The sequence below is a fragment of the Carcharhinus amblyrhynchos genome, chromosome 8, assembly GCF_965287045.1.
Source record: "Carcharhinus amblyrhynchos chromosome 8, sCarAmb.v2.hapA, whole genome shotgun sequence".
In the NCBI taxonomy this organism is placed as follows: Eukaryota; Metazoa; Chordata; class Chondrichthyes; order Carcharhiniformes; family Carcharhinidae; genus Carcharhinus; species Carcharhinus amblyrhynchos.
Window position 1 is genome coordinate 109947036 of NC_137331.1, and position 18910 is coordinate 109965945.

The 18910-nt window shown below is 46.7% G+C and overlaps 1 protein-coding gene across 1 annotated transcript in view; it reads right to left on the bottom strand.

Moving 5' to 3' along the window:
* lama1 (laminin, alpha 1) overlaps positions 1–18910 on the bottom strand; it is a 314737-nt gene that overhangs the window by 149274 nt on the left and 146553 nt on the right. Inside the window, exons 16-20 of the mRNA XM_080194636.1 lie at positions 17550–17660; positions 15590–15717; positions 12182–12268; positions 10779–10990; positions 6538–6644 (exon numbers count right to left, since the gene is read on the bottom strand). Of these exons, the coding sequence (XP_080050762.1) occupies positions 6538–6644; positions 10779–10990; positions 12182–12268; positions 15590–15717; positions 17550–17660 (645 nt within the window). The remainder of the gene's footprint in view (positions 1–6537; positions 6645–10778; positions 10991–12181; positions 12269–15589; positions 15718–17549; positions 17661–18910) is intronic.

Sequence of the window (18910 nt, forward strand, 5' to 3'; positions counted from 1 at the left end):
CAATCACTGCTCTCCCTCCATCCCAGACGGGATGAGTGGCTGCAGGACTCCCCCACCCCCAGTGATTGTCCCTAGCCCAGCCCACAATAGACCCCAACCTCCTTGACACTGCCTGATGCCCAGTGGGCAGTGCCAAGATGACCCCTGGGCATAGGCACTTAGTCCCTTGGGCAGTGCCAGGGGCACAGGCTGGCACTGCCAAGATGCACATGCCTAGGGGACACCAAACCCCCCTCGCCGTCCGACCCGCTGATGGGGGGTTCCAATTGCTCCCCCTTCATTCTGGTGGGGTCTCCTGCTAGTTCTCCAAACATATGGAGCATGAAACCCTGCTGGAATGAAGTATCCCTGGCAGGGCGGGAGATTCAGTCAGGAACTGAAAGTTACCAATAATGAACTGCTGAACCTATTTAAAACATATTAAAAGAGATCCAAGTTACTTCCCTGCCTTCAAGGGTGGCACGGTAGCACAGTGGTTAGCACTGCTGCTTCATAGCTCCAGGGTCCTGGGTTCGATTCCCAGCTCGGGTCACTGCCTGTGTGGAGTTTGCACATTCTCCTCGTGTCTGTGTGGGTTTCCTCTAGGTGCTCCGGTTTCCTCCCACAGTCCAAAGATGTGTGTGTTAGGTTGATTAGCCGTGCTAAGAAATTGCCCCTTGGTGTCCAGGGATGTGTGGATTCGTGGGTTTTATGTGTAGGGATAGGGCCTGGGCGGGATTGTGTTCGGTTCAGACTCGATGGGCAGAAGGGCCTCTTTCTGCACTGTAGGGTTCTATGGTTCTCATTGGTTTCCAACGTGGTCTGACCAGCAACTGTTTGCTGGCTGTGGGAGATGCGCATGTGCTCTCGGTACAAGGCTGCCAAAGCATATCTCCACCCACCAGAAAAGTTGTGGGTCGTGATGGGAGAATCATGGCCAGACTTTCTGAGAGGTCAAAACAAAGCTTTTCATGACCACAGCAGCAAATTGTTTATGAGAGTTAGAGACGGCCTGGACCAAACAACTTCAATATGAGATAAGAAAAAACGTATAATTCTGTATTCAGTCCTATGTTTTTAGTTTTTTGGGTCAAGTCTATTTTCGAAAGGACTGGCAGACAAGTCAGTGTCTCTCCCTTTTCTCTCTCTCTCCCAGTAATCCTTTTTTTTGCTTTCAATAATGTGTTAATTTTAAATTATGCTCAATAAAAAAAATTCAATGTATCAGTGCTGTCTTCGTCTATTCTGAGGAATGAATGGACCCGACATCCCTCTATCCCAAACTGGGCAACATCTGACTCACTAATCTTCCTTAGCATTGTCATCTAAATCCTACAAATCTTCACATTTAAATCTTTTGGTTCCCCCGATTTAATATTTCCCTGGCGCATTCTCCATGACAATGCCTCAACCAATCAGAATTGACTTGCCAACCAATCTACATGCTTTTCTCATGCAGTATGAATTAGGATGACACAGTGGCGCGCTATACAAGCAAAGCATACTGTTCATCGAGAAGGAAAGGAGAGAGTGCAGGACATACACTGCAACTCTACCTCCTCATCTGCTAAAGAATCGGAGCGGGCGAGGGTCCGATAACGGAAATCTCCATTGACCTCAGGCAGGAATTGCCAGTCTCGTGCGAGACTGTAAAATCCTGCCCGTAGTGTTACAGTCATAGCTCGGGTGTAGAGAAAGATCAACTTAACGCAAGGGAGGTCCATTACTAGCAGGCAACAGTATAGATACTAAAAAAAAAGAACCCCCAGCACTATGGGAAAAGAGCAGGAAAATATTGGGATTGCTCTTTCAAAGCGCTAGTACAAGCATGATGGCTTGAATGGCCTTCATTTGTGTTGTACGATTCCAACATTATCCATGTCTCCACAAAGTAGGTGGAAAGACCTCAATAAAATAAAACTATTGGTTCTTTGGTTTGTATTTTCTTATCCTGTGTGGCAGTACAGGCTTCCACTTGAAAATTTCAGAAGTTTCATAATTGAACTCAGGCACCAAGTGCAGTTGTGCATCCTTTGAATCACCCTTTGAGTCTTTATTCTGGAGCAAACCCAACCTGAGGAGGAGATGGCCTAGTGATATTATCGCTGGACTATTAATCCAGAAACACAGGTAATGTTCAAATCCTGCCATGGCAGATAGCGAAATTTGAGTTCAATCAAAAATGTCTGGAATTAAGAATCTACTGATGACTATGAAACAATTGTCGGAAAAACCCCTCTGGGTGACTACTCCCTTTTAGGGAAGAAACTCTGCCATCCTTACCTGGTCAGGCCTACATGTGACTCCAGAGCTCACAGCAATGTGGTTGACTCTCAATTGCCCTCAGGCAACTAGGGATGGGCAATAAATGCTGGCCAGCCAGTGACGCCCATGTCCAAAGAATGGATAAAAAAAATTCCTCCACATTTCTGGCCCATTGTCACATTCCTCAGGCCTTTCTGTGGATCGGGAATGTCGAGTGTCCAATGTGCACACCTGTCCCTGCTGAGGCCAGGTTCCAATTTTAAATTAAGTACAAGAATCGGATTTCCTCCCATGCACCACTTTTGTCTGGGGGGCTTTTCAATACACAGTAAAAGCACGCCATGTTTGAGAGCTTGAAATGGAAAACCTGCTGAGGAGTAGGCAACACAGTGGTACAGTGGTTAGCACTGCTGCCTCACAGCTCCAGGAACCTGGGTTCGATTCCCGCCTTGGGTCACTGTCTGTGTGGAATTTGCACATTCTCCCCATATCTGCATGGATTTCCTCTGGGTGCTCCAGATTCCTCACACACTCCAAAGATATCCGGATTAGGTTGATTGGCCATACTATATTGCCCCTTAGTGTCCTGGGATGTGTAGATTAGAGGGATTAGTGGGATAAATGTGTGGGATTGTGGGGATAGAACTCAAAAGGCCAAATGGCCTCCTCGTGTTTCTAGTTTCTATTTTGCAAGGTAAACGTAAAATGTTTGCATCCTTTCAAATATTGTTATTTATGTATAACTGCATCACCATGTAGATAAGTTTTTAGTGCAGTGATTCATTATAGCAATTTGGCCTGTAAGTTGACCCTTCTATTGACTAGCTTTGTTTAATTGTTAACTTTCACTACAGTATTTTTCCAATGAAAAAAGTACCATAATGCAGTGAAAACTGTGACAATATATCCTGTCAGCCTGTGCTGTCATCTGTTGAACTGTGTTCAAATGAAGTTACGGCTCTGGCTGGTTCAAAAGATCTGCTTTTGACTTATGAAGAAGTATAACTAACATTTACTAATAAGCAGTTTGCTGTCAAATTGAAACAAACACCTTTGCTTTTTCCCATCCCAGAAAGCAGCCTATTGTTTGGACAGCTGTGGCCAGTATGAATGTTAGGCTGAGTTTCAAATGCTATTGGATTTCAAATTAAAATTGAATGACAGTTTCTGGTGTGTTGATACAAGCATTACAAGGGTTTCTTCACATGGAACAATGTGTTTTCTTGGTATCTCAGTGTGTTTGACAGAGGCATTTGTTGGATTGTGAGAGGTTTCCCATTTCATAGAATCATAGGATCGCTATAGTGCAGAAGGAGGCCATTCAGTCCATCGAGTCTGCACTGACTCTACGATAGAGTATCCTACCCCGGCCCTATTCCCGTAACCACATGTGTTTTACTCCGCTAATCCCGTAACCCACATATCCTGGGACACTAAGGGACAATATAGCATGATCTATCGACCTAACCTACACTTCTCGGGACTGTGGGAGAAAACCAGAGGAAATGCATGCAGACACAGGGGGAACGCGCAAATTCCACAAAATTACCCAAGGCCAGAAGTGAACCCGGGTCCCTGGCGCTACGAGGCAGCAAAGCTAACCACTGTGCCGCCCACTTCTTCCTCGGAATGTAACAAAGATCCTGGGCAGAGCTGTGCGCCAATCGGGATTGCAGTTTGTGAACCGGCTGGTGGCCCAGTCCATAAAACACGTTCCCAAGAGGAAAATCCAGTCCATAGGAGCCCATTTTGTGGAAGAGTGCAGAAATGGACAATGGCCAGGATTTGACGGCCTGACTGTGAGGTGTCTCTCCACTGCTCCCACCCTGTGGACCATTTAAATTGCCATGTACTTTGGCGGGATTACAATATCCCACCAGGCAGGAGGGATGGTGAAATCCTGGCCTACATGTCATCAGTCCTAGTTGTGGCATTTCTGTCACTTGTTCGAAGTATCGGAGAGTGCGCCCACCTCCCCCCTCACCAACTAAATATTTGAATTAACGCTCCAACTGTTAATTCAAATATTTAGAATCCTATGTTGCAGGAGGAGGCCATTCAACCCATCAAATTTGCACTGACCCACAATCCCACCCAGGCCCTATCCTCATAACCCCATGCATTTAACCTAGCTAGTCCCCCTGACATTGAAGGGCAATTTAAATTAAAGTTAATTTATTAGTAGGCCTACATTAATACTGCAATGAAGTTACTGTAAAAATCCCCTAGTCACCACACTCCAGTTCGGGTTCACTGAGGGAGAATTTAGCATGGCCAATCCACTTAACCAGCACGTCTTTGGACAGTGGGAGGAAACTGGAGCACCCGGAGAAAACCCACGCAGACACGTGGAGAACGTGCAAACTCCATACAGACAGTGACCCAAGTCGAGAATCAAACCCATGTCCCTGGCGCTGTGAGGCAGCAGTGCTAACCACTGTGCCTCCCTTAGCATTTAGCATGGCCAATCCACCCAACTCCACACATCTTTGGAGTGCGGGAGGAACACAATAAAAAGTCTGACAACACCAGGTTTAAGTCCAACCGATTTATTTGATAGTAAACTCACTAGCTTTTGAGGTTTCCCTCTTCACCTGAACGAAGAAGGTAACCTCGGAAGCTAGTGAGTTTACTATCAAATAAATCAGTTGGACTTAAATCTGGTGTTGTCAGACTTTTTACTGTGTTTACCTCAGTCCAACGCCGGCATATCCACATCGTGTGGGAGGAAACCAGAGCACCCGGAGGAAACCCTCGCAGACATGGGGAGAATGTGCAGACTCCAGATAGACAGTGACCCAAGCTGAGAATCTAACCCGAGTCCTTGGCGCTGTGAGGCAGCAGTGCTAACCACTGTGCCACCGTGCCGACTGTCATTGCCGTAATCACCACAGAAAACAATTAGGCTGCAAATCATAATCCTTCACTCTCAGACTGTTTCTTGGCCATCTAGGAATGTCAAATCAATTAAAAAACGATTTAAGAATAAAGCAAAAATTATACACTCTCTCCCTGGTGTGCTCGATTAGAAGACAATAGATATGTGAGAACGATTTTCCGATATGGCTGAGCTTGGGAAAGAGTCAGTTAGATGTTGAGCTTTGCATTCAGAACCATCACATTGAAACTCTGAAATAAGATGACAGCCACAGGATCCCTCTGAGGCATCTCATTGTGTTATTCTCACTGTATTTGAACGCTTTGGGTGAATGAAAAGTCTTACAACCGTGTCTGATGAGCCTTACTTAGGCTGTCTGAAAGCAAGTCAAAATGTCTCATTATTAAATCAAATCAGTTCCGTGATTAGAATTTAAATTTAAATAAACAAAACATTGCAAACCTCAGGGCAGTGTTAAAGATGGCTCAGCTGTAACTCCAGGCTGCAGAAGAGTAAGGGGGAATTTGATTTGTGCGTCTTGATATAAAGGTTTGGGCATCTGACCTTCATAGCGAGAGGATAGGAATATTTTGCTGCAATTGTACAGGGTGTTGGTGAAGCCACACCTGGAGGATTGTGTGTAGTCTTGGTGTTCTTATCTGAGGGAGGATGTCCTTGCTATAGAGGGAGTACAGTGAAGGTTTACTGGGTTGATTCCGAGGATGTCATATGAGGAGAGACTGAGTTGGTTAGGATTATATTCACTGGAGGTTCGAAGAGTGAGAGGGGATCTGATAGGAAGTTATAAAATTCTAACAGGGTTAGACAGGGTAGATTCAGAAAGAATGTTCCTGGTGGTGGGAGAGTCCAGAGTTAGGGGTTGTTGTTTGAAAATAAGGAGAAAACCTACTAGAACGGAGTGAGGAGATATTTCTTCACCCAGAGGGTGGTGAATTCACTACCGCAGAATGTAGTTGAGGCCAAAACATTGCACGATTTCAAGAAGAAATTAGCTATAGCTCTTGGGGCTAAAGGGATCGGGGGAGGGGGGGAGGGGGGATCAGGATATTGAATTTGATGATCAGCCGTGATCAAAATGAACGGTGGAGCAGGCTCGAAGGGCCACATGGCCTACTCCTGCTTCTAGTTTCTATGTTTCAGCAGTAGAGATATTGTCCCATGTTCAGGCTTACTTGTGGCACAAAGCTCACTGTGCCACCCGGTGCAGTTACGAGATCACTCAGCAAGAAGCTTGCCGCTTCCTACTAATTGCTCCGAAGTTGTGACATGACAAATATACATGAAATACTTTGCTGACCTGTGTAACCAAACCTCCTGGTCTTGCCAAAGGCCTCTGCATAAGCATTTGGGGTGCATCTGGACTGGTGGTTTAAAAAGTCGTCAGGAATACGTACCAAACACCGGTCGCACTTCTGTCCCAGCACGTTGGACTTGCACTGGCAATGGCCAGTGTGCGGCTCACACGCCTCACTGAAGGAACCGTTCATGTTACAGTCGCAAGCTGAAACAATACAAAAGATAAAACCACAGATGAACCAGCTGCTGAGCCAAAGACAAGGGAACATTTATCATGGAGGGACTGAGTAGTCTGAGGTTATACTTATTGGAATTCAGAAGAATGAGGGGAGATTTTATAGAAACATATAAGATTATGAGGGAATGCATAAGATAGAAGCAGAGAGGTTGTTTCCATTGGCAGGTGACACTAGAACTACGGGGCATGACGTCAAAATGAGGGAGAGTAGATTTAGGACTGAGTTGAGGAAGAATGTCTTCACCCGGAGGGTTGTGAATCTGTGGAATTCCCTGCCCAGTGAAGCCACGGTGGCAGTGGTTAGCACTGCTGCCTCACAGCGCCAGGGACCTGGGTTTGATTCCCAGCTTGGGTCATTGTCTGTGTGGAGTTTGCATGTTCTCCACATGTCTGCATAGGTTTCCTCCGGTTTCCTCCCACAGCCCAAAGATGTGCAGGTTAGGTGCATTGGCCATTCTGCATTCTTTCTCAGTGTATCCAAACAGGCGCTGCAGTGTGGCGACTGGGGGATTTTCACAGTAATTTGATTGCAGCATGAATAATAAATAAACTACTACAACTATTACAGTTGAAGCTACCTCATTGAATGTTTTTTAAGGCAAGGATAGATAATTTTTTGAACAGTAAAGGAATTAAGGGTTACGGTGAGCGGACAGATAAGTGGAGCTGAGTCCACGAAAAGATCAGCCATGATCTTATTGAATGGTGGAGCAGGCTCGAGGGGCCAGATGGTCTACTCCTGCTCGTAGTTCTTTTGTGAATCCCGTTGTAACTCGTCTCCTTTGCCTGTAGATGGCATTGCATAGCACCATTCCAATTGACAGCGTTTCTTTGCAGATTGTTAATTTAGTTTTATACCCGTAAAATCCCAGCAAATATATAAGGCTAACAGGCAGCTGTTCAGTCAACAGCCTTCTGCAAAATAGTTGTCAAATAGCCATTCCTCCCCACACAAGATGCTGCGCTCCTTGAGAGTGTGTGAGATTGAGTTTTTAGCATTTCGATTAGAGTTGGCGTAATGGTTTATCTTTCAATCTTCAAATCTGGTGAAAGTGCTGCTCTCTTACAGCTGTAATTATTTCACTCAGATTCCCACCGATCATATCTACGGGACTTGATGGTTTGAGTTATAAGGAGAGGCTGGATAGTCTGGGACATTTTCTCTGGAGCATAGGAGCCTGAAGGGTGACCTTATAGAGATCTATAAAATAATGAGGGGCACAGACCAGTCAATATTTTTTCCCAAAGGTAGGGGAGTCTAAAACTAGAGGGCATAGGTCTAAGGTGAGAGGGGAGAGTAACAAAAGTGTCCAGAGGGGCAATTTTTTCACACAGAGGGTGGTGAGTGTCTGGAACAAGCTGCCAGAGGTAATAGTAGAGCTGGGTACAATTTTATCTTTTAAAAAGCATTTAGATAGTTACATGGGTACGATGGGTATCGAGGGATATGGGCCAAATGCGGGCAATTGGATTAGTTTAGGGGATTTTAAAAAAAAGGTGGCAAGTTGGGCAAAAGGGCCTGTTTCCATGCTGTAAACCTTATAACTGACCACTGATAATGTCACCCCCCCAATTTTGAGGAGAAATATACAGCCCCAGAACAAGGAATAACATCAACATTTTCCAACACTCAGAATAACGAATGCGCTCATGTGTTCTCATCAAGAATGACCAATTAAAAGTGGGTGAAAGGTTGTTGACCTGGAGTGTTGCCTCCGTATCACTCCACAGACACTGCTGGGCCTGCTGAGGGACATCACACAGAAAATTATAACATTCTAACAGGGTCAGAAAGAATGTTCCCAAAGGTGGGGGGAGTCCAGAACTAGGGGTCAGAGTTTGAGAATAAGGGGTAAACCTTTTGGAACTGAGGTGAGGAGAAGTTTCTTCACCCACAATCCCATGTGTAGGATTCACTACCACAGAAAGTAGTTGAGGCCAAAAAGTTGCCCGATTTCAAGAAGAAATTAGATATAGCTCTTGGCGCTAAAGGGACCAAGGGATATGGAGGGAAGCGGAATCAGGATATTGAATTTGACGATCAGCCATGATCATAATGAATGGTGAAGCAGGCTCAAAGGGCCAAATGGCCTCCTCCTGCTTCTAGTTCCAATGTTTCTGTATTTTTTATCCTGCCATTTTCAGCTTTTATTTAAGTTTTCCAGTATCCGCCATGCTTTTACTCGTGTACAACATTGAACATCCCCAATTCTTCATTTGATTTGATGTATTATTGTCACATGTAATTCTGGGAGGCCAGGTTATTCTGGAGCGGCTGGCTAAATTAGGCCCCATATCACCCACACTGAGGTACCAGGTGGCCAACGAAGGCCCAAAAATAGGGCCTGGGGTACATGCGCATGGGGGGACACTAATAGGAAAGGCAGAGGAATCCATCTTGGTAATGGGGTATGCATGCCTGGGATGCCATCTTGGTAATGGGGTATGCATGCCTTGGATGCCATCTTGGTATTGGGGTATGCATGCCTCGGATGCCATCTTGGTAATGGGGTATGCATGCCCAGGATGCCATCTTGGTAATGGGGTATGTATGCCTTGGATGCCATCTTGGTATTGGAGTATGCATGCCTCGGATGCCATCTTGGTAATGGGGTATGCATGCCTGGGATGCCATCTTGGTAATGGGGTATGCATGCCCATGCTTAATGATCACTGGCAGGACACAGGGCAGCCAGATGGTGGAACAAATGACTGTGTGGTGCAGGTGGCACAGAGGCACAGAGGTTATCAATGCTGCCTCACAGCACCAGGGACTCTGGTTCAATTCTATACTTGGGTGACTGTATGTGTGGAGGTTTGCACATTCTCCCGGGGTCTGGTGGGTTTCCTCCAGGTGCTCTGGTTTCCTCCCACAGTCCAGAGATATGTGGGTTAGGTGAATTGGCCATGCTAAATTGCCCCTTATCTTAGGGGGGATTAGTGCGGTACATGCATGGGGTTACGTGGATAGGGTCTGGATGGGATTGTTGTCAGTGCAGGCTCATAGGGCCGAATGGTCTCCTTCTGCACTGAAGCCACTGTTGCCATGTTGTAATTCTACACATTCTGCCAATGATCCGTCTTAATCACACACCTCTGGAACAACATTAAAAGGAAGGTGGGATTTTCCACCAGGGTTACATCACACAATCATGAAGAACTTACACTAGCTGCCGGATCACTTATTAAGGCCTCAGATACAAATCTTCCCACGTTATTTCCTTGTAACTGGTACACTTGCATTTAGAAGCAGTGTTGAATTTGTCGTACTCTCACACATACAGGAAAAGCTTTCTCACCCCGGTTGGAGCTGATTAATCAGAGATGCCGAGTAAAGGGGGAATTACATTGTTCCGGACTGGAATGACCTCAGCGAGGCCCAGGAGTTTAGCCTCTTAGAGTATGAGCTCCCTGGTTGAGGTGATGATTGCCTGCCCAATCAGGGAACCTCACCTGTATGTGAATACGGGAGTGCCAGGTCTACTGGCACTGCGGCTTTGAATGTGTGCCAAAAGCACTCTTCGGAGTGGAGACAAGTTGGCGAAGGGACACTGGCGGGCAGCATTCCCTTCAACTGGATAGTGACACCATTCCCATTGGATTCCCATTCCAGCCCTCACATGAACATTTTAGTACTGAATGGCCCCCGCTGAGATCTTCCCCATAGTTGGGAAGGCTCGCCAGGCATAACTGGACAGCCAGCAGCTGAGGTTTTCGTCAAGACCTCGCCTTCTCAACTTTGCCCCTGAGCTGTGGTGATCCTCAGGTTAGATCACCTCAGCTGCCCCTTGGAGGGGAACAGCAGCCTCTGGTCATCTGGGACACTGGCTTTTACCTTTCACTGTCAGAGACAGGGGCCTGCATTGAAGGTGTGTCCTTTTATCCTCAGGAAAGAAATCACAAATTTATGCGGGAGCCTCCCGCTCAGTGCTGGAACATTAGGAACTAGGTGCAGGTTGGCTTTTGGTCATTCATTTCCCGTTCTGTTTGCGGTCGGGACCTGTTTTGCTCGTTCCATTCCAAAGTTATAGAAAATTGTAAAAAAGGGTTTTCAAAGTTCTCCCCTTTCCCCTTCTGCCCCGTACTTCACTTCTCACTCACCACGGCAGTTTTTAGCGATGATCGCGTCGCCATAGTATCCGTCCACACACCGCTCGCACGATCTTCCGACTGTGTTCCCGATACATTGCAGACATTCCCCCGTCACTGGGTCACAGTTTCCTGGGGCTGACGGGTCGACGTTACCACTGCAGTCACATGGCGCACAGGACTCTCCGGGTGTTGTTGGGTTTCCGTAGTAACCGTCGGCACACCTACACGGGAAGAGAATTTACAAACGAGTGTCGAAAGCCGTGTAATTTAACCCGGTTCGGTGCGACCTTTCTCGCACTTTTTATTTGCGATGCTGAGGCCAGAAAGATCCAATGTCGGCAATCACCAGCTTGGTGTCCTGCTGCCTGTGAAAACGCACATGTAGAAAGGCCACCTTCTGGTTCAAGTCCCTCCCCAGGACTTGATGTTCAAAGTTGGTAAATCCATAACACAGCGGTGGTAAATGCAAAACACTGCTTTCAATCTGAACACCTATCATTATTGTTCTTGAATTGACGATTCTTGGGTTAAAACATCAGTTAATGATTATTACTGATGTTTTAGAAACATAGAACAGTACAGCACAGTCCAGGCCCTTTGGCCCTCAATGTTGTGCTGAGTTATGTCCAAACCCAAGACCAAGCTATCCCACTCCCTATCATTCTGGTGTGCTCCATGTGCCTATCCAATAACCGCTTGAAAGTTCCTAATGTGTCCAACTCCACTATCACATCAGGAGCCTTGAGAGGAATAATCACAAAAAAAACACTCCAGTGCAGTGCTGAGGGAGTGCTGAATTGTTGGAGGCGCCGCCTTTCAGAGAAAACAATCTGCCTGCTCAGGTGGATGTAGGAGAACCCCAGGCATCACTTGGCTGGATGCCGGTTGCAAATCCCGCTACAGGCACCCCCGCTGATATCTCCCAGCCTGCTGCGCTACTCGAGCACACAGCAGGCTGGGAGAAGAGGGGGGGTGGCATGGTGGCGCAGTGCCAGGGACTGTGGTTCGATTCTGGCCTTGGGTCACTGTCTGTGTGGAGTCTGCACATTGTTCCATGTCTGCTGGGTTTCCTCCGGGTGCTTCAGGTTCCTCCTGCAGTCCAAAGATGTGCAGGTTAATTTAACTGACCATGCCCAATTGACTGTAGTGTCAAGGGGATTAGCAAAGTAGATGTGTGGGGTTACGGGGATAGGGCCTGGGTAGGTTTGTGGTCAGTACAGATTCAATGGGCCGAATGGCCTCTTTCTGTACTGGAGGGATTCTATGATTCTATTATCCTGGCCATTATCTCCTAATCCATTATCTTGAATGCTTGATCAAATTACATAGAAATTAACTTTGTTGGTGGTAAAGAATTGCTCACAACTTAATCACAAACAGTTTGCCAATATTCTCTCGGTTCTTTCTATTACCTGTCACATCTGGTTCCTGCGTATCCCAGTTGGCACTGGTCACAAACGATGTCTCCTGATATGTTTAGGTAGCAGGTAGGGCTGAAGCTGGAGAAATAATAATTAACATTAGAAAGGCTTCAGTTCTTAAAACATCAGCTTGCTCCATAAGAATGACACCGAGAGGATAAAAGAATGCAGAGCTTTCAAATCAAGTTAAAGCTAGCTAAAGCACGGGTCTTCCATCGATGGGACTTTGTTCAGTATCCAGTTGTAACGACCTTAATCGGGCAATTGAGGTGGTTAGAATATGAGCTCCCTGATTAAGGGCCAAACTGATTGGCCAATCAGGAAGCCTCTTGCTAGGAGAGCCGGTGGATGTGGTCTTTCTAGATTTTCAGAAGGCGTTTGACAAAGTACCTCACAAGAGGTTATTGCAGACGGTCGAGGGACATGGAGTTGGGGGTAGGGTGTTAGCGTGGATAGAGGATTGGTTGTCAAATAGGAGGCAGAGAGTGGGGGTCAACGGGTGCTATTCGGATTGGCGGATGGTGACCAGTGGAGTGCCCCAGGGGTCGGTGCTGGGGCCTCAGCTTTTTACCATTTATATAGATGATCTGGAGGAGGGAACCGAGTGTAGGGTGTCGAAATTTGCTGATGACACCAAGATTGGGGGAACGGCAAATTGTGCGGAGGGTGTGGAGAGTCTGCAGAAGGATCTAGATAGGCTGGGCGAATGGGCCAGGAAATGGCAAATAGAATTTAATGTTGGCAAGTGTGAGGTGGTCCACTTTGGTAGGAATAATGGTAGGAAGGCCTATTACTTACGGGGCGAAAAACTGCAGCAGGCAACGGTGCAGAGGGACCTCGGGGTCCTTGTGCATGAGTCGCAAAAACCCAGCTTGCAGGTGCAGCAGGTGGTCAGGAAGGCAAATGGGATGCTGGCCTTCATAGCGAGGGGGATTGAATATAAAAGTAGGGAGGTCTTGCTGCAGCTGTATAGGGCATTGGTGAGGCCGCAGCTGGAGTACTGTGTGCATTTTTGGGCGCCGCACCTGCGCAAAGATATTTTGGCCTTGGAGGGAGCGCAGAGGAGCTTTACTAGGCTGATACCGGAGTTGAGGGGGTTGAGCTATGAGGAGAGGCTGAATAAACTGGGCTTGTACTCGTTAGAGTTTAGAAGAATGAGGGGAGATCTCATTGAGACGTATAAGATGATGAATGGGATGGATAGGATAGAGGTGGAGAGACTCTTCCCGCTCAAAAAAGACAGTAGGACTAGGGGGCACAGCCTCAAGGTAAAAGGGGGGCGGTTTAGAACGGAGTTGAGGAGGAACTTCTTCACTCAAAGGGTGGTGAATCTCTGGAATTCTCTGCCCGTTGAAGTGGTGGAGGCTGCCTCGCTAAATATTTTTAAGACGCGGGTTGATGGGTTTTTGATAAGAGAGGGGATTAAGGGTTATGGGGAGAGGGCGGGAAAGTGGAACTGAGCAGCGACAGATCAGCCATGATCTTATTGAATGGCAGGGCAGGCTCGAAGGGCTAGATGGCCTACTCCTGCTCCTATTTCTTATGTTCTTATGTTATGTTCTTAACCAGGCGTGTCAGTTCCTCTGGGACTCCGAATGTAGATTGCTAATTGAAGGCACTCTGTATGCTGTTGTCAGACTGTAAATAATGGGATTTTAGTGAAGGGACTTCTGCCTCTGAGGGCCTATTCCACCAGTTCACACTGATGGGATGCACTGGCTGTGGGAATTCATTGTGATAAAGTTGGTGGGGGGGGGGGGGTGGGGGGTGGGGGGTGGGCGCTGGGGTTAAGATTCATCACTGGATGGAGCTAATGGAAAGTGCCTAATTTTTCAGTGAACGTTGTTCACCGTTAGATTTTTCCCACGACAGAAAAATGATGCTTCTGTAGTTAGGGATTGTGAAGAGAGCATCCTGGTCAGGATTTTCCAGGCTCCACGCAGTGGGTTTTCCAGCCATGGACAATGGCGTTTTCCATGGCACACTGGCTGCACCACCAGGGAACCCACCCCCCAATGGCAGACCACCTCCACCACCAGATTAACTGTGGCAAGGGACCGGACCACTTTGGCCTCTTTTTCTATTGAGTTCTGGAGTGCACCCCTGCCTCTGAGCCAGACACTTCTGGTTCAAGTCCCTCCCCAGGACTTGATGTCCAAAGCTGGTAAATCCATAATGCAGCCAAATCGGTTGAGTTTCAACCTGCAAATCCTTCCAACACACGCCAGCGGCAGGTGGCAAAAGCAGGGGAGATTCCTGGTCAACCACGCGATGCGAAGAAAGTTGGATCCTCTTCCATCATTTTCTATGGGTGGGAGTTTCCAGCTATTCCCGCTGATAGGATTTTCCGGTCCTGCCAATGGTGACCCCAGAAGCGGAGGGTAGGAACAACGGGAAACTCTGTTAATTGCAGTGAGACTGGAAAATCCTGCCACCAGCCAACGGCAAGCCACCACTGCCACTGCAAAACACACCACAGGAGGGCAGAAAATCCTGTCCTATAGCTCTGGACTCCAACAAGCATGAGCAAAGTCCTGATAAATGGGATTAGGTGGAAGGTCAGCTGTTTCTCACGTGTCAGTACTGACTTGATGGGCCAAAGGGCCTCTGCTGCATTGCATGATTCTATAAAAGAGACCTAAATTGAGATTTTTAGCATGGTGGTACATTTGAGAACAGGACAATAGGTTTGGGCATAGATTTAGTCACATTGTTTTACAGTCAGGTTATGGAATAATTTATCCAATGTTGTGAAATTCTATTATACCATCACAGGACGTCAGAAATTCACTGAATGCTCTAAGTGGCATGATGGCACAATGGTTAGCACTGCTGCCTTACAGCGCCAAGGACCCAGGTTCAATTCTGGCCTTGGGTGACTGTCTGTGTGGAGTTTGGATATTCTCCCCATGTCTGCATGGGTCTCCTCCAGCAGCTCTGGTTTCCTAAAGACATGCAGGTTAGATGGATTAGCCATGCTAAATTGCCTCTTAATGCTGGGGAGTTTGCAGGGTAAATATGTGGGGTAACTGGTATAGAGTCTGGGTGAGATTGTTGTTGGTGCAGACTCAATGGGCCGAATGGCCTCCTTCTGCACTATAGGGATTCTGTAATTAGAGGATTACAGCATGGAAACAGGCCCTTAGGCCCAATTTGTCTATGCCGCCTTTTTTTCCAAACCCCTGAGCTAATCCCAATCGCCCACATTTGGCCCATATCCCGCTGTACTCATCTTACTCATGAAACTGTCTTCTTGATTCTACATGATTTACACAAAATACTTGTTCGGAAAGGAATTGTCAGATTTGTAGTGAATTTCCTTGTTATCACCACGATAATAGTTACTAAGCAACAGCATTGAGAAACCTCCCCTTGCAGTGCAAAGCACAATGGCCTTACTTGTTGGAGGAAATGTTCAATGGGCAAGCACAAGGCTGGCAATCCTCGGCCGTTCCTCTGGTGGGATCACCAAACAAACCAAGGGAGCACTGATCGCAATTTGGGCCGGCAGTATTGTGTTGACATCCCTGGAAACGAAGAGAAGAAACTTGCATTTATACAGCACCTTTTACACCATCAGGTCATCTCAAAGCATTTTATAGACAGCAAATACTATTGCAACATGTGAAAAGTGGCAGCCAATTTACACACAGCAAGCTCCCACAACCAGCAAGATGCTTAAAACAAAACTGCCAATCTTGTTTTCAGGTGCTGATTGAGTGATACAGCGGATCACTCCATTGCTTTTCCTTGAAACAATGCCAAGGGATTATCTACATCTACAGGAGAGGGCAGGCAAGAGCTTAAGATCTTGTCCAAAAGGCACTGCAGCAGTCCCTCAGTACTGCACTGGGGTGAGCCTAAGGTTCAGGGGTCAGCGGCCGTTTCTATCTAAAGAGCCTTTTTGTTGTTTATACATTTGACTCGGATATACTTTTATCCTTTGCCTAAAATAAAAACCACCGAGAGTGAGTCACAGGAGCAGAATTCAACCTAACCCACACATCTTTGGAGCGTGGGAGGAAACTGGGGCACCCGGATTAAATGCACACAGACACAGGGAGAATGTGCAAACTCCACACAGACAGTGACCCAAGGCCGGAATTGAACCCAAGTCCCTGGTGCTGTGAGGCAGAAGTGCTAACCACTGTGCCACCGTGCTGTCCCAGATGAATTGGACAAATTGTTTCTGAAAGAATGATTGATTTGCAAACATGATCAAATCCATCCTTGTTTGTTCTGTCTCTTCACACTGACTCTTTCCCCCTATTTTGGGGAATAGTGTAGAAGTGTTAAAAGGCCATTTATCAGCACTCCTTTCCTGGCCAACAAGTCCTGGAGTGGGGCTTGAGCCCCGAGCTCAGACATAGGGCACTGCCTCCTACAGAATACGTGCTTTCAATTCATGTGTCAGTGTGTGTTCTGGAGCGGGATTTGACCCCTGATCATCTGATGCAGAAGAACGAGTGCAGCCAACTAAGCCAAAGCTCTGACAGAGATTCCTTTCAAATATTCTTCCCGCCGCTTGCCAAGTAATTTAAAATGGTAATTATTGAAATATCTATAAATAATGTAGCATTCCATCATACAATAGGATAGAATCATAGAACCCCTACAGCGTAGAAGAGGCCATTCGGCCCATCGAGTCTGCACCGACTCTCTGACAGAGTGCCTTATTGAGGCCCTCTCCCTTACCCTATCCTTGTACCTCACATACTTACCATGGTTAATCTATCTATGTACCTCTGGACACTATGGATGATATTTCCCTCCTGCCTGCCACAGGAATTATAGTGGGCTGGGAACACACCATGCAAAGGTCCGTTGAACTTGGGTGGATTTTCCAATCCTGGGGTGAGTGGAGCTGGAAATTCTGCCCTAAGGGGCAACTGATCATGGCCAATCAACCAAAGTTGCATATCTTTGACTGTGGGAGGAAACTGGAGAACTCCCAACACAAACACGGGGAGAATGTACAAACTCCACACAGACAGTGAACCAAGCCAGGAATTGAACCCGGATCCCTGGATTAAAAAAAATCTAAAACGTATCTAAAGGTTGTAAATACACAGAGCTTGACCACAAGTTTGTTAATCTCGGCCTGGCCAGTTACTCTCCGCTTTCCTTACCTTGGCGTGGAACTTCACTCAAAAATACAATCCCTTTAAGTCACGTAACCCAGACGCTGCGAACAAAGATGCCATTTCTGGGTACCACCCTTGTTTAAAGAGGATTGTGCAAAGAGATGTGAAATTATACCAGAAAAGGTTCCTGCCCAGCCTAATAACAATGTTCTGCTTTTAGCATTCCACCTCATATAGAATTGCATGTCAGATAATTCGCATCAACCGGAACTTACCAGACAGGTGCCGTTGGTGTCACATTCTGTGGCATGGCCATTGCATTCGCACTGTTGACAGATGCCACCAAACAATATTCCATCAACGCGATAGAAACCTGAGATACAAGACTGTTGAAAAAGAATAACTAAGTACCAAATTCTCACTGCAGAGCTGTCTTGTAATATTCCAATCCCTTGCCTTTGCAATAATTCCAAAGATTGCTCTTGGATTCTGATTTTTTTTCCCCAAGTGAAACGTAGGCAATTTTCTGAGTGCATTTTATTGGGAGGAGGGGGAAAACTACGCCTCAGTAACAGCACAATTCTAGAAATAGCCAATGCCTTTCCCCCCAAAACACTGCCAGAAAATGAGGTTCCCCTATCCCCAGAAGAAAATGTATTGTCTTTTCAAAATGGGGAAATGTATTATTTTGGAAAGTCATGTTCACCGGGGTAAAAACTGAATTTTATGAATGAAAATACATCAATAATGGCACAGTAAATTGCTCAGGTCATTTTCTTTGGGCCATAAGATTCCTGTCACCCAAATTTTATTTAGGAGGTGCATTGCGTAGATGAGAGAGGAGATCATGCTTCCCCTCCAATGGAATCAATGAGGGGCCCTCAGTCACTTCCAGGTCAGGACATCAGGCAAACAAAGAGCAGTCACAGAATGACAGAATCCTACAGTGCAAAAGAGGCCCTTCGGCCCATCGAGTCTATACTGATGTATGAAAGGCCCCGATCTGTCCACCTAATCCCACTTGCCAGAACTTGGCCTTGAATGTTATGGCGTGCCGAGTACTCATCCAGGTACTTTTTAAAGGATGTGAGGCATCCCGCCTCCACCAGGCAGTGCATTCCAGACCGTCACCACCCTCTGGTTAAAAAAGTTTTTCCTCAAATCCCCCCTTAAACCTCCCACCCCTCACTTTCACCTTGTGTCCTGTCGTAACTGACCCTTCGACTAAAGGGAACAGCTGCTCCCTATCCACTCTGCTTATGCCCCTCATAATCTTGAACACCTCAATCAGGTCACCCCTCAGTCTTCTCTGCTCCATCTATTTATTAGTGACACAAATAGGTTTACATTAACACTTCAGTGAAGTAACTGTGAAAATCCCCTAGTCGCCACACTCCAGCACCTACTCAGGTGCACAGAGGGAGAATTTAGCATGGCCAATGCATGCAACCAACACATCTTTCGGATTGTGGGAGGAAACTGGAGACTCGGAAGAGACCCACACAGACACAGGGAGAACATGCAGACTCCACACAGTTACCCAAGCTGGGAATCGAACCCACGTTCCTGGCGCTGTGAGGCAGCAGTGCTAATCACTGTGCCACTATGATGCCCATACATGGGGCTGTTAAAGCTG